The sequence below is a fragment of the Telopea speciosissima genome, chromosome 9, assembly GCF_018873765.1.
Source record: "Telopea speciosissima isolate NSW1024214 ecotype Mountain lineage chromosome 9, Tspe_v1, whole genome shotgun sequence".
In the NCBI taxonomy this organism is placed as follows: domain Eukaryota; kingdom Viridiplantae; phylum Streptophyta; class Magnoliopsida; order Proteales; family Proteaceae; genus Telopea; species Telopea speciosissima.
In genome coordinates, this window is record NC_057924.1 from 48549758 (window position 1) to 48565920 (window position 16163).

Here is a 16163-nt window from a genome sequence, read left to right on the forward strand (position 1 = left end):
ATTGAGTATAATTGTGATGCGAGTCTTCTACCAAATTCACTTACTGGAGGTGTTGGTTATATTTCAATTCGCTTAATTTTCTTGATATTTTAGAGGGTGAAACCTTGGTGGTGCGGCGGGGTTTATTGTATTTGCTTTTCCCATGGTCATATGTATGTGATAATTGAATCCGACAATAATAACCTTATCTCTTATCTTAATGACGGAGGAGCTCTTTCACCATTGCTTAAGGCCCGTTGTTGACGATATTCTCTATTTATCTTCTTTGTTTACTATATGTATTTTTAATTTTGTTCAAAGTGAGAATAACAACGTGGCTGACTCCTTGGCTCAAAAGACACTATCGATTACATGCAAGACGATTTATCCTAACTCCACGCCATGGTTGCTAGAGTTGTGTTCACTCTCCAATCCATGAGATCATGCATGTTATTTAAATAAAATGTTCTTCTACCAAAAAAAAAAAAAAAAAAAAAGGTTGTTGACAAAGAAGATTTAAAAAGGCAGCATAAAATGCCTCCAAATTTTTATGAAAGAAAGGGCAGACTAGCCATTTGTCAAGGCAACTTGTAAGTGCCAAACTAAAATTATTATCTCAACCACCTTTTTTTAAAATTAAATCTGCATTTATATTTCCGAAAGTTCCTTCTCCGAACACTTTTCCGTTCTCTGTAGCCCTGCAATAGCCCCGGGATTGCAGGGCTTTTATTTTCCTTCAGCTGATTACCTCTCTCTCTCCATTTCTTAGCCTTCCATTAAGTCTAACTAATCTTCTGCAAACCCCATATCCCCTGTGTCCCATCGCTGATCTCTCTCTTCACATTCACTGGGAAGAAGGATTCCTCCCAAGGAGTTGGAATTCGAGGGTTTCTTCTTGCGTTGCTCAATGTCTCATCTTTAAATTTTTTGTTGGGTGATCATAAGGTTCCATTTGGAGGTTTTCTGGAGCATCTTGGGCTGTTGGATTTGCAGATCTGAGTTTCTGGGATTCTTGGAGACAGTTTCGCAGTTCAATTGCGCCTGTCAAGATGTTTTGGCGAATGGCAGGATTGTCCACGGCATCTCCCGTGAGTTGGCGTTCCCGGGTCTCTGATTTTTATTGATAAATTTTGGGGTTTGTCGATTGAATTATGAATATAGAGTTATAAGTTCGTATTTTGTTTTATCGCATTGGTTGGGGATTACGGGTATTTGTTGCTGCCCTCGGATAGATTCTTTTTGGTAATTTTATGTAGTAATCTGGAAAATTTGTCGAATACTTGCAATGCTATGAGTCTTCAGAGTGGTGAAGTATTGGACTGAATCACCAAATTGAAAGCAGTCACGGAATTAGCTTCCATTAGCTTACTTCCGCACACTCGCTTGGGATGGAATGAATTTGGAGAAAATTGGTGAGAGATAAGTTCAGAAGAATACAATTGGAGGCAGAATTCGGTCCTGTTCAAATTTGAGGAGAATGTTGTAAACGTAAGACTAATCTGGACTCTAAAATATAAAAAACACTGAATGGATCACCTAGGACTGGTTGGGACATTTATGAGTTGCTGATCCTACTTGGAGGTTGCAGCTAATAGGAGCAAATCCTCTGTAGCATTCCTTCATATGTGTCCCCAATTAAGCCGTTAATGGAGGGATGGGAGAAACCATACACTGAATCCACTGCAGTGATTGCAGACATTATTTTCACTCCTGCCAATTTATTTGTTGCATCACAGGTTCGGCAAGGTAACGAAGATTTCCATAAAGGATTGCAGCCTATAATCAACTACTACTATTACATCAAGAACAGTTGACCTATAGTGCTGGAAAACTTGAAAATCTGTTACCCCTCTTTATAGATATTGGGACGTCATATTTGTGCACTTTTCTTCAATCTTCTGCTTCCTCTCCTCTCTATGGTATAAAGTAATTTGATGATTTCTTGGTTTTGTTCATATGAAGGTATTCCTTGTTAGAATTGTGTTCTTTCCTTTACTTAATTGTAGTTTGAGATCGACTGGAATTTCGTATGAATAGTAAAATCGGACATGGTTTGATCGAATTAGTTTAATTGCGTACCCCTGAGAAGTCTGTAGGGAAAGCTTAGATATGCTTCAATGTTTTAAGGGTAATGTCAGAGGAGTTGAAACTTTATTTCCCCCCCTCTCTCCTCTTGAGCTGAACTCAGAATTCAAAATGTAATTTCACTTAACCCTTAAGAAACAAAGCATGTGTCAAGATAACTATAATAATAACATCCCTAAAATAAACGAACAGCTGTCATTGCTCTCTGTTGGAGGTTCATTTTGTGGACTGGTGTGAATTTATATAATCTTTGAAATATTTTTGTACGTGTCTAAATGTTCCTTCATTCTATGACTTTTATAAAGCTTTATATCTATAAAATTTAATACATAATAATCCACCAGCATCTTAAATGCGATGTTCTGGACCTTTATAATTTAATAATTTAAGCTTTTGAAATATCTAGCACCTTCTTTTACTTGCAATGTAATCCACTAAAACCATGACATCTGCAAAAGATATCATACAAGAGTCTGTCTTAGTTTCGCTCTGTCGCACCAGCACTATTCCTAATATGGGACGTTTAACTGAAATTGTGTAGGCCTTGACTCACCCTCCGTGGACGAACCTTGCAAGGGAATCCTTAGGACATATCTCACCCTTTCTGAACCATACGGAGGGCTGATCTTGGTAAAAACCAACTATTGGATGGGTAGTGCTCCTCATGGATTAGACACTTGTCGAATTTGGTGTTTCATCTCAGCCTTTACAACGCACTATTGTGGAGCTTTAAATGTTGGAGTTGCAACGGTTGAACCCTCTCTGCCAAAGTAGAATTTTCAACTGCTTTTCTAAGCTTTGTATCCATGTGTCTCATTGGGTGATACTTACCAGATAGACAGATGGTGATGTGGATACCTTGTTTATTAATTTCAATGCCAACCAAGCTGCTATGTGGCGGATATTAGAACCATGTAATCAAACTTGTTTACATTGAACTGTAAGTAGTTGACATTAATGCAGTTTGGAGATTCCTAAAGATAGGATTCAGAATCCAGCAATACAGACTAAGATAATAGCAACAGAATACCGGGAAATCCAATGGAATAAATTGTTGAATACCCCAAAATAGAAGTACAGAAATTAGAAAGTAGAGTTCAATTTGGAATCTGAAAAAACACAGTCAAAATTATTGATGTAGATCGAAGCATGAAGGAGACCAAAGAAAAAACAGAGAGTTACTGTTCACATGAACAGTACCTCGCGGCACTGCTCACGCGAACAGTGATTTGGAGGCTAATATGGACTGCTGGCTAAGAGGAGTTGATTTGTGGTTTTATTTTTATTATTAGACACTTATTTAGTTTCCTATTTGAGTTGCAATCCTAATCGGGAATCTTAGCTCTGTTAGGAATCCTAGTTAGAGTCTAGTTTCTATTTTATAGGTTTTATTAATTAGTTTCTTACTTAGATTACGATTGGATTGCTTTGCAATGGGTTATTATAAATTAGTATGAGGCTGACAGCAAAGAGACAGAGATTGGAGAAAAAAGAGCTATTGATGAAGCTGTGAGATGCGGCAACGGTGAGATACCGTGGGTGAGAGGATGATGGGCTGAGCTGAGATAGCTGATCCTATTCCCCCCCTTCTATATCCCTTTCTTCTTCTTTCCTAACCTTTGATGTTCTTCTTCATATGTAAATAGAAAATAGCTATAAAAAAGAATTTCAGTTATTTAATTTTATTCCTTTTATTGTATTGATCCTGCTGCAACTGATCTCCTGCTGGTTTCCCTGGTTCGAGGTCGACTTTGCATTAAGTATATTTTGAAAACAGCAGTCAACAGAGAACTATATCTGGTTGTTAATTCTGAAACCAGAATTTTAATCAAATCTCAGACCCGTAAGATCTCAACAAATCCTGATTAAAATAGGAAACTGTAATCGCAGGAAGGATTTGATCTTTATGCAGGATTATTAAAGCAGACCAGGACAACGAATAAGAAGAGATCACATTCAGCAGCATAGCTTGTTAATCAGTTAAAAAGAACTTCAGAAACTGAAGAAAAGATGATGTGCAGGACTTACTTGGAATTCTGATAGTAGGAAAGAAAATAAAGAAGAAGGGAGGGAAAAGGGCAGCAATGGCGTGGGGAGAGAGAGAGAAGAGAAGAGACAAAGAAAGAGATCGAAGAGAGAGGAGAAAGAGAACTAGATCTTCAAATAAAATTCCCAAATTCTATTCCATAACAAATCGTTGGGGGGGGGGGGGTTGGTTTACAGTTCTTTAAATGAAAAAAAAGGAACTAGACTTCTTCCTAATGTGGACTTCCTAACAAGTAATAAGACTCAAGACTTGTAAAAGTAGTAAAAGACTACTTAATCCTTAAACATACTAATGGGCCCCACATAATCTTATCCATTACTTTTTCCCGTGTACCCTTTTAAATCCCAATTTTTGGGCTTATGAAAGAAACCCATTACAATAAAAAACTCAAAAATTACAAGCCCAAGGCCCATAGAACCCAAGCATGGGCTAAAATATAATATTTTAAGGCCTAATTGGCCTGAGTGGACACCCTTAACTGCACCAGTTCCCCTAGTGTTGGAAAAAAACTCATCCTTGAGTTTTGTAGAAGGTAGAATCAACACCACTTGATTGGCATTCACGATCATCGGTTTTGATGGTACGATGATCCAAGCACCTCACGACCAAAATCTGCAACGATCTGCTTCCTCACATCCAAGATTTGGGGTGAAAGAAAGAAATCAACACTCTTGATCTCTACGAATGTGTTTCCTCAATTGGAGTTATCTCTTGATGATCATTGAGTTCTTTGGCCGTTGGATCTTCTTCCACTTCTGATTTGCTTTCTAAAGCTTCCATCATGCTTCACTACTGATGTAGGAGCAGTTCTTTGGACCAGACCAAACTTGTTTGAGAGTTCCGACCGAGAACCGGGCCTGAATTGGGATTTGGGTTTAGTAGAATATTTTAGGATTTTTTACTTTATATTTTGGGATTCTTTGTAATGTCTAATTTTTAATTATCTTTTTATTGGAGTTGTAGTTAGAGTTAGAGTCAGAGTCTTAGGAGATAGGCTAGTTAGTTTTGGATTTTATTTTAGTTTTAGAGTTTGAATAGGAGTTTTATTTCCTTCTAGTTTTCAATATATTTGTACCCAACGATACCAAATACTGATTTGAATGAATTGATGAAAAAAATTGGGTTTTGTTTACTGTTGCTGGTGTAGTACAGCAACAAGGTTGTGTGACCTCCTTACTTCTATTCTTCTCCTTTCTTCTTCCCCTTCTCTATTGATCCAGTCCTCCTCTCATTTCAGGTGAGTTTCTCATAGTTCTTCTCCTTTCTTTTATGCTTCTTCTTCTTCTTCTCATTATTCCTCCCTACTCCGTTCTTGCGATTGAATAGTCACTATCGATTTGGTGGCTGTACTCCTTCACTTCTTCTTCTTTCTCCATCCTATTCTGGCCATAAGTTCCTCACCCTAGGGTGTTTCAATGTCTTGAATCTCACTCCGGCAATCCTTTCTTACCCTGTTTTCCACCAGACTTGGTTCCAGCACTCAAATATTATTCCTTCCACATTTATATTGGGGTTAGTTGATTGCATTCACCAGGCCTATGAGTCACTTTTTTCCCCTGTAGTCTCGGTTTTGCCAGGTCACAAAACCGACTTCTGTCAAGATCTCAGTGAGTTGGTGTATTTTTTTCCGTCTTGACTCAGTGGTGGGTTTTGGTGGCCATATGGCCAAGATGGGTCCTGAAACTTGACATCTAACTTATTTTATAAATTCAAACCCAAAGTGGTACTTGACTTTGGACCCTACACAATATTTAGAACACATTCAGCATTAGGAATTAAAAAAAATAAAACCATAAACCATTTAAGCATTGGGCATCATATTCATAATCATACATGGTGATGGTTTGATGGTTTGTTAATAATTGTTAGAAACTTGGAAAGAGACATAGATTAAACAAATACAAGTGTAAGTGTGTAACAAGTCCTACCATTTGAGAGTAGCTAGTACTGAAATGAGTGTTGGGCTGGATCATCAAAATGACCATGTTGTTGTTGTTGTTGAATCAAGCTATGCTCTTCTTTTTACCTAAAACTGTTCTTGAGATGCAATGCAGCTCCCTCTCTTGATGTTGAAGCTTCAATCTTGAATCTCCAAGCTTTAATCTTCAGTTAAGGGGAGATTTACCTAAAAAAAGTATCAAAACCCTCACCTCCAAGTGTTTTTCCTTCACAAAAAAGCGAGAGAGGTGTGATTTCGAGTTGAGGTCGAAATCTCGCCGAGAGGGTGCCTTTTTATAGCTTGGTTTGGTCCCGAGTCGATCCGAGATCGAGATATACCTCGAGATTCGGCGGGCCGAGATCTCGACTGAGATCTGGCACAAATCCTGTATCGCCTACCATCTCGTCTTGAGACTTCACAAAACCGAGATATTTTCAAGATTTCGCCGATATCTTGTACTATGATTGCATTCCATTCTAAAGAGTAGTCTCATCTTCAGGTGTACCGCTGGAGAAGGAGTCGTAAGGTTGAAGACAACCTCATGATTATGCTTCTAATTCCTTTATATATTTGTTTTCTAGGATTGCCCCTCCCCATGTCTATTTTTCCTCTTATTTTATCTCCTCTTCATAGTTTGCTGCTCCTGATTAATTAAATTCACTTTCTTATCATTTCTCTTTGTCTACCTAACTACCCTTTAAGATTCCATCTATTTACCATGATGCCATTTCTTTATAAACTTTTAAGTATTTACAATTTGCCATTCCTTTCAATTGTTAAGCCTTGTGTTACTAGGGTGGGCCCATAGTGAACCTGAATCGGGGTTTTTCACCTGGATTCTGCATTAAATACATTATTGCATAGGTGTTTAGTATTATCGGCAAGCTTTTAGAAACCCGACTGGATTCCAACAATCCCTCCTCAAATCTCTTTATAACTCTCCATGTGAAGTTGAAGAGCAAGAAAACCACAATCGATCGTCATCGCAAATAAAGGATTTCGGCTCCGATACCAAATAATGCAGTTTGAAAGTCCCTAAAGATACGATTCAGAATCCAGAGATATAGACTAAGATAATAGCAACCGAATGCCAGGAAATCCAATGGAATAAGTTGTTGAAAACCAGAACCCAAAATAGAAGTTCAGAAATTAGAAAGTAGGGTTCAATTAGGAATTTGAAAAAACAGAGTCAGAATTAGATTTTGAAAACAGCGTCAACAGAGAACTATATTCGGTTGTCAATTCTGATACCAAAATTTTAATCAAATCCTCAGATCTGTAAGATCTCAACAAATCCTGATTAGAATAGGAAACAGTAATCACAGGAAATATTTGGATCTTTATGCTGGATTATTAAATCAGACCAGGACAGCGAATAAGAAGAGATCAGATTCAACAGCATAGCTTGTAATCAGTTAAATAGAACTTCAGAAACTGAAGAAAAGATGATGTGCAGGACTTGCTTGGAATTCTGATAGTAGGAAAGAAAATAAAGAAGAAGAAAGGAAGGAAAACGGCAGCAATGGCGTTGGGAGGGAGAGAGAAGAGAGAGGAGAGAGAACCAAATCTTCAAATAAAAATCTCAAATTCTATTCCAAATCAATATCGTTTGGGGGGGGGGGGTTGGTTTACAGCTCTTTAAAGAAAAAAAAAGGAACTAGTTCTACCTAATATGGACTTCCTAACATGTAATAAGATTAAAGACTTGTAAAAGTAATAAAATATTACCTAATCCTAACAACCTACTAATGGACCACACATAATCTTCTCCATTACTTGTTCTTGTGTACCCTTTTAAATCCTAACTTTTGGGCTTATAAAAGAGGCTCATTACAATAAAAAAAACTCAAAACTAACAGTATTTAAGACCCAATCGGGCCAATTGGCCTTAAAATACTGTATTTTAAATCCCAAATTTTGGGTTCAAGCCTATTTGGTTCTCTGATATTGCCCCCTTTTCCATTATCAGCTTGGTTATTAATCACAAAGTTCCATTTAGGCTATTTGTGTCCTATATTATTAATTATTGTTTTTCCTAATACAAAGCTTCAATACCCCTTTTATTTTGACTTCTATCTTTCCATCTTTAATTTTTTTTGTTGTATGGTCCTCCCAGGTGGAGACAATTCTGGATAAGGAGAACTTCACTATTGAGGAACTTCTTGACGAAGATGAAATAATTCAAGAATGCAAATCGCTCAATGGTCGTCTTATAAATTTGTAATACTCTATGTATCCCTTCTTATGTGTATAATCATCTGGTGGTTGTTTACTTCATTTGCTTATGGAATTTGATACTTCACTGTATTAGGTGCTGGTGCTGGTGGATCATTTTAAAATTTTCTGTTCATGTTTGTGTGCATTGTTATCTGCATTACCTTACTGTAGTCCAGTGGTTGGCATATATTCATACTTCATGCCTCGTTGTTAGAGTGTTGCCTAGGTGTCCAGGTGTCTTGGTTGCCTAGGCGGATGCCTTGTTCGGCTTGGTCTTCTTGTGTCCAGGCCCCCTCCAATGCCTTGGGTCTCCTAATGCCATGACAACTATGTCTTGATGTCATGTTTTTCAATTCCTAGTTCATTTGTTACAGACTTACAGGCTACTAAGATGAGTTATTGGGTGTCAATAGCAAGACATAACCATCATCATGAATTACCTACTGATTTACATGCCTACAGAACATTAACAGGATGTAGTGGTTGTGCTTGTTTCCTTCATCTTCCTAGGATTTTGATTCACAACTGCGTTAGATGTAGTCTGTTGGTCTTGTTCATATTTTCTGTTCCTTTTTATGTGTAGCATAAACGTGTTCACTTTTGTATTCCAAGTGCAGTACTATGTATTTTCACTTTCAATTCCTATACCTTTTTATGTTTATTGGGATTACTAATATTGTTGGGTGTTGATGATTCATGACCATCCGTGCTAGTTTCTTTCTGAATAAGTTAGAGGACAGTATGTTGAGCACAGCTTACAGAGCACTATGGTTTTCAGTGTTGTCATCACAGTCATCCAGGCAGTCAATTGAGCAGTGAGCATGTGTTGGTGTTCTTGATGGTCAACACTCAACACACTCACTCAGATGGGCTGAGATGCAGGCATGTGGCATGTAGATGGTCAGTCTGAAGATGATGTAAAGCTGCTATGAGGGCAGTAGGCATGGTTGTGGGCTGGTGGCAAGGGTTGAAGGTGGAGTACAATGGCTTACAGTTGCACTTTGCATGAGCAGTACCTTCATGAGAGTTTTGAGATATCTCCAAGGAAGAATCTGTTAATAGTCAAAACTAAAATACTCTTGCCCATGAGTTAGCTGTCCAATGCCTCGAGAAGTGAGTCAGTCCAAGTTCGTATTAGGGAGATATAATCTCAAATGTAGTTGTCGTGTATGATGTCCAGAATGTTATTTTTTACTATATGTGGAGTACAGTGGCTTGCAGTTGCACTTTTGCATGACCAGTACCTTCATGAGAGTGTTGAGATATCTCCAGGGAAGAATCTGTTAATACTCAAAACTAAAATACTCTTGCCCTATGAGTTAGCTGTCCAATGCCTCGAGAAGTGAGTCAATCCAAGTTCGTATTAGGGAGATATAATCTCAAATGTAGTTGTTGTGCATGATGTCCAGAATGTTATTTTTACTACATGCAGCAGCTTCATGGATTTTTTGAGCTATCCTATAGTTGAAATTCGTGGAAGCTTGAAACATAAGAAATGTAGATCACTGAGTCAGCTTTCCACCAATTCGTGGTTCGTGTCAATCGAATTTAAGACAAGCGAGATATAGGCATTCCGTATTGTTGAATAACGCTGGCTGCAGCATGTGGTAGCAGCATTTCTTAGGTCACTTAAGGGCAGAATGGTTTTGCGACTGGACTTTTTTGAGCAGATATTTGAAGGTGATGCATTGATTTTCTGATGAAAGTTAAATCATGAAAGTTGTAGTGTTTTCTAGAACATTTCCAATGGAACTGGATTCAAGTCATTTGGATTTATACAGAGAGAGTTACGGGTATGACTGACAGCATGCATGGTTCACACAGTTTTCAGAGAACTGGCAGTGCATGTACATTTGACTTTGGGTTGATTTTTTGGCACTGCACTGTGCTGCTGTGCAAATGTGTAAAACTAAAAGACTGACCCATTGAATGGAGATTCAAGACTTGCCTCAATCGGAGTTCAAATGAGGGAGAAATCATTTCGAATGTCTGTCCCAGAGCTGTGACCAGAATATTCTGTTTGCATATACAAAAACTTGCAGTGTGTTTTTCGAGGTCTTCCTCACTATCTGGATTGAATCTCAAAACATGAACGTTGCAGAGGTTCAAGTCTTTTTCCAATGCCGCCGGAATCACCGATATCGGAAGAGTGAGTTATAGCTATTTTACTGGCACTGTGCAGAAACTGGTCCAACCACTCGTGGTTCGACCGGGGCGGAAATTGAGATGAAAATTTTGAGAAGTGATAGAGAAATCTATGGAGAACAGAATAGAAAGAAGGGAAGAAGAGGAGAGAAGTGGGAGAGGAAGGAGAAGCTTCAATGGGAATATCCTTCCATCAAATGCAAGAAGATTTGTGGTTAGAAATGCTTTGAATATCTAGCTGGGATTTGAGAAGAGAAGAAGAAAAGAAGCTCATTTTGAAGAGGAGAAAGAGAAGGAGAACTTGGGAGAGCTTCCATGTCTTTACCCTCTATTGCTATTCACCATTCTTGAGAGGGTTATTGTTTTATTGATAGTTCCAAGAAAGTGATTGAAGATTTGGCTAGGTTTTGAGTAGAGAAAGAGGGTTTGGGAAGAAGAGGAAGGAAGAAGAGAAAGAGACGAAGAGAAAGAAGGAATGGGAGTGCTTCATTAATTGAAGATGTTCAATTTATGACATCTTTGGAGGTTACCCGGTTATGTAGGTAAACCCCTTTGCAAATCCCTTTTATTGTAATTGGTTGTAGGCTAGGTGTTTGTGTTTTTGCCTAAGTCATTACTTGTAAGCCATTGGGTGGGATTTGTGCATGTTGATGAGCTTATAATTGGGCCTAGTTATATAGCCCATTGTTTGTAATCTTTGGCTATTGAGTGAGTGTTTGGTAGTGGAGGTAGGTGCTCCCTTGCAGCTGTTGCTACATAAACTAGGGGTTGTAGCTCTTGATTGTGGGTGCAGTCGAATCATCGTATTGTGCATTATACAAAGGCTAGGTTAAGCCATTTGCACCGTGGATGTAGGCACACCGTCGAACCACATAAAAATTCTGTGTTGTGGGTGGTTACTTGTGGCTTGTATATGTGGATATATGGAGAGCCTTTCTGTAGGATGGGTGTGCATGCCGGGTAGACCTTGCCACATGGGTGTGTGTACTTGTGTTGAGAGAGGCAAGGTGTGTCACATGATTGTATGCATGTGTGATTGGTAAAAAGCCCAACGCCAACCAATCTGTTCTTGGCAATTGTGTATGTGTGCTTGATTGAGGGCTGCCAGACATTGTTATTGTGTTACTGACCACCAAAGAAGTCATCACTTGAGATTGTGAGGTTTGACTATTTGAGGGAACGAGTTTTTGGTGTTCACTGATTCAATCTCCTCAGTGACCATCTCAGTTCAACAATTGGTATCAGAGCCTAGGTTTCAACAAGAAGCTTAATCAACTTTGGCAGGTTCTGTGGGTTGATGATGGCAGCAGGTGAAGGTTTCAGTTTGTCTTCTACCGGAGCACCGGTTTTAGTGGACAAGATTTTATTTTTTGGAAGCGCAGAATAGAGACATATATTGGATGCTTGAGTTATGATGTATGGGCAGCAGTTTTCCAAGGTTGTGGAGCTTCAAAGAAGAAATTAAAAATTGACTCACAGGCTTGGAATTTGGAAAGCCATTCTTTCTGGACTTACAAATAGTGAGAGCATCAAAGTTAAATCATGCAAGTCAGCTAAAAAGATGTTGGACAATTTGTGCAGACTACATGAGAATGGGCAGAAAATGGACAACAATGTTTGTGGCCAGTCAACTAGTGAGGATTCTACAAGAAAGGTATTTGATAGATAATTGGATGAGTGTTCTTGTAGTCACTAAGAAGAAAGCAGAAATGATCCATCTTCGATGGTTTCTGGTAAAAGGGAACATCAGTTGATGGTAAACATGATGAAGAATCTGATATTGATGAATACAGGCACAAGTTGACTTAGAAGGAGAGTTGATTTCAACACTTGATGAGTTGGGCTTAGAAAGGAAGAGAATCATAGATATTTCAAGAGATCTCAAAAATGCAAATGAGATCATCTTGAGTCTAAATGTTAAAGGAATTTATTATTGAAGAATTGGAAGCTCAAGTAATTAGGAGAGATGAGAGATGCAGCAAATTTGAAGAAGTTACTTTCTTGAGAGGACAGTTGTCGTTACTTTCTCGATAGCATATTTGTCAGAGTTGTTGGAGTTAGGCATTCTCCATTTAGCTGGAGAGAAGAGAGAGTTAGTAGTTGAAGCACTTGACACTTGAAGCGCAGCTCAACAAGCAGAGTGAGATTTGCAACGAGAAAGAGGATGAGATCATAGTTAGTTCAAATGGGAACGATAAAAAAACTGTGTTCGGTACAAATGTGTTTTAAACAGATCAAAATGTAATGGGACGGTAAAAAATACAGTCAAATATGTCAAGAACAAAAAAAAAATACAAAAGCGAACAATATGCGTTTAAATGTTTTAATTTGAACAATACGACACCAAAAAAAGGGATACAGGTATAAATTTGTAAATAATTACCTAAGTATCTGTATGCAAATTTCAAAGCAACTATAACAATCAAAACAAATGTAAATAGTATCCACATTCCAACTTCAAAACCTATTACCATCAAATAAGATCCAAAATATATCCATCCATCTATCATTCTATATTCCATTCAAAATTCACAACATATTATTATATCAGCGAATAAGATCCAAAATATATCCATCCAAAGATTAATAAAAGATCCAAATTAAATAATCCAAAGACCCAAATGCATCATCAAAAAGATCCAAAATACATCATCCAAATATCCAAACACAAATGTTTCAAAATGCAGGGTCAGGTTGATCAGGATCAGGGTCAACCCTCAAGTATCTTTATGATATAGGACAATATACGAAGTAGAGGGCAAAACACTGTTCTCGTTATTGTTCTCGTGAATAGTGTCACAACCCCTTATTTTGCCTTGGTGTGAATGCTACTAAAAGATCTTGTGGGGCGCAAGACCAAATCATGTGAAGACTTTATTAGAAGACTCAATTTTGTCTGTGTTAACAAAACAGGAATTTCGTGAATGGCATGAATGATCAATGAGATCAGTCAAGCTCTCTATTGATAATAATAATAATAAAAGAGATTACAAAGGAAACACTGTTCACGACACTGTTCACGTGAAAAGTGTCACAGCCCAAATTACAATTTTACCCTTGTTCAAAAGTACATAAATAAAGCATAAATAAAATACCAAAAATACCCTTATAATATCGGGTAACACATCTCAACACTCCCCCTCAAGTTGGGGCATAGATATCACACATGCCCAACTTGACTAGACTAGGATAAAACAACTTCCCACTCAACCCTTTGGTGAAGACATCAACCAGTTGATATCCAGACTTCACAAAAGGGATACAAATCTACCCACTCTCTAACTTCTCCTTGATGAAGTGTCTGTCAATCTCCACATGTTTGGTACTGTCATGCTGCATTGGATTGTGGGCAATGCTAATTGCCGCTTTGTTGTCACAAAGACAACATCATTGGAAGATGAACAGAACCACGGATATCAAGGAGTAAACTCAAGCCACGATAACTCACATATGCCCTGGGCCATAGCACGGAATTCAGCTTCAGCACTAGATCTTGCCACAACATTTTGCTTTTTACTCCGCCATGTGACCATATTTCCTCCAACAAAAGTATAATAGCCAGAGGTAGATTTCCTGTTAGGGTTACCACCCCAGTCAGCATCTGTGTAAGCCTCAATGCGAAGATGGTCATGAGGAGTCAAAAGGATCCCCTTTCCTGGAGCTGACTTTAAGTAATGGAGAATACGAAGAACAGCAACCATGTGAGTGGAATAAGGATCACGCATGAACTGGCTCACAAGACTCACAACAATGGCAATATCTGGTCTGGTGTGGGAGAGATAAATCAGCTTGCCCACCAATCGTTGATATCTGCCCTTATCAACAGGTTCACCATCCTTCTCTTGCAAACGGGTAGTAGCTTCCAAGGGAGTGTCATAAGGATGACAACCAAGCAAACCAGTCTCTGATAGTAAATCTAGTACATATTTTCTCTGGGAGAGAAAGATGCCTTTTGGAGAACGGGCAACTTCAAAGTTCAATCCCAAGAAAATATCTTAGCTGTCCTAGATCTTTTATGTTAAATTCCCGTCCCAAGAAAGCCTTCAGGTGAGAAACTTCATCTGTATCATTACCAGTCACACCTATGTCATCAACATAAACTATGAGAAGAGTGACCTTTTCTCCCTTTCGCTTGATGAACAGAGTGTGATCAGTATTACTTTGTTTGTATCCACAGGAGACCATGGCTTTATGAAACCTACCAAACCATGCCCGTGGAGATTGCTTCAACCTATAGAGTGCCCGTTTGAGCCTACAAACTTTCCCATGGGTCTTGTCAGAGGAAAAACCCGGAGGAACATCCATATAAACCTCCTCTTCCAACTCCCCATGAAGAAATGCATTTTTTACATCCAACCGCTTATAGGTCCCAGCCAAAGTTGACAAAGACAAGACAAGTAAGACCCGGACAGTGTTCAACTTCGCAATAGGGGCAAATGTCTCCTGGTAGTCGATCCCATAAGTCTGAGTGAAGCCTTTGGCCACAAGCCTGGCTTTATATCTATCCACTGTTCCATCTGGCTTCTGCTTGACAACAAATACCTATTTGCACCCGACTGGTTTCTTACCCGAAGGAAGAACAACTAGCTCCCATGTCTCATTTTTAAGTAAGGCTGTCATTTCTTCCATCATGGCTGCTTTCCACTTTGGATCTGCAATCGCCTCCTGCCATTTCTGAGGAATAGAAACAGAGGAAAGAGAAGAAACAAATGCACGATAGGAAGGAGATAAAGCATCATAGGAAACAACATTGGAGATGGGGTGTTGGGTGCATGACCTAACGTCTTTATGAACAGCGATAGGTAAGTCAAGGGAAGGATCCTTACCAGATGATGTAGCAGGGTCTGGATCTGGATCAAGTGCAGACGATTGTGTAGGTGGTATGGTGGTGGTGGTAGTCTCAACTTGTCCTGTGCGCTCCCCGGTATATACCTTATCAACAGGGATTTGACTGACTGGTCTACGCTCTCCTTGAATAGGAGCCACTGTAGGAGCTGAAGTTATAGAGGGCTCCCCCTGAATAGAAGCCGGAAGAATAGCAGACACATCTTCAAAACCCTGATCCTGCTCCCCCTGAAGAGGTGTCTGAGAATAATATGACAAGGACTCATGGAAGACAATATCCATGGAGACAAAAGTATGACGTGAAGGTGGATGGTAACACTTGTATCCTTTCTGGGTCGCAGAATAGCCCAGAAAAATACACCGCATGCTCCGTGGATCAAATTTCCCATGAGGATGATGATTGCGGACATAGTAAACACAACAAAAAACTTTGGGGGGAACCACAAAGGAGGAGGAACCCTGGAGGAGATCAACGGGGGAACAACCATCAAGGACACGGGTAGGCACACGATTGATGAGATAAGCAGCGGTAAGAATGGCATCACCCCAGTAGTGAGAAGGAACCTGCCGTGCAAACATAATGGCCCGGGCTACCTCAAGGAGATGTCTATTTTTCCTTTCAGCAACCCCATTCTGGGTAGGTGTGTCAACACAGCTGGTCTGATGGACAATACCATGTGCAGCCAAATAAAGTTGGAACTGACCCTCCATGTACTCTCTGCCATTATCACTGCGTAAAATGCGCAAGGTGGCATTGAATTGGGTCTAAATCATACGATGAAATAACTGAAAACAGTGGAAGACCTCACTTTTATGGCTCATCATGTACACCCAAGTGGCACGAGTATAACAATTAATAAACGAGACAAACCATCGATGACCAGAAAGGGAAGTACAACGGGCAGG

At 39.1% G+C, this 16163-nt stretch overlaps 1 protein-coding gene across 1 annotated transcript in view; it reads left to right on the plus strand.

Annotated features, from left to right (window-relative positions):
• Positions 1-637: 637 nt before the first annotated feature.
• The window catches only part of LOC122639959 (serine/threonine-protein phosphatase 6 regulatory subunit 2-like), a 114473-nt gene continuing 98947 nt past the window's right edge, over positions 638-16163 (plus strand). The window contains exons 1-2 of the mRNA XM_043833022.1: positions 638-1067; positions 8167-8270. Of these exons, the coding sequence (XP_043688957.1) occupies positions 1029-1067; positions 8167-8270 (143 nt within the window). The 5' untranslated portion in view covers positions 638-1028. The remainder of the gene's footprint in view (positions 1068-8166; positions 8271-16163) is intronic.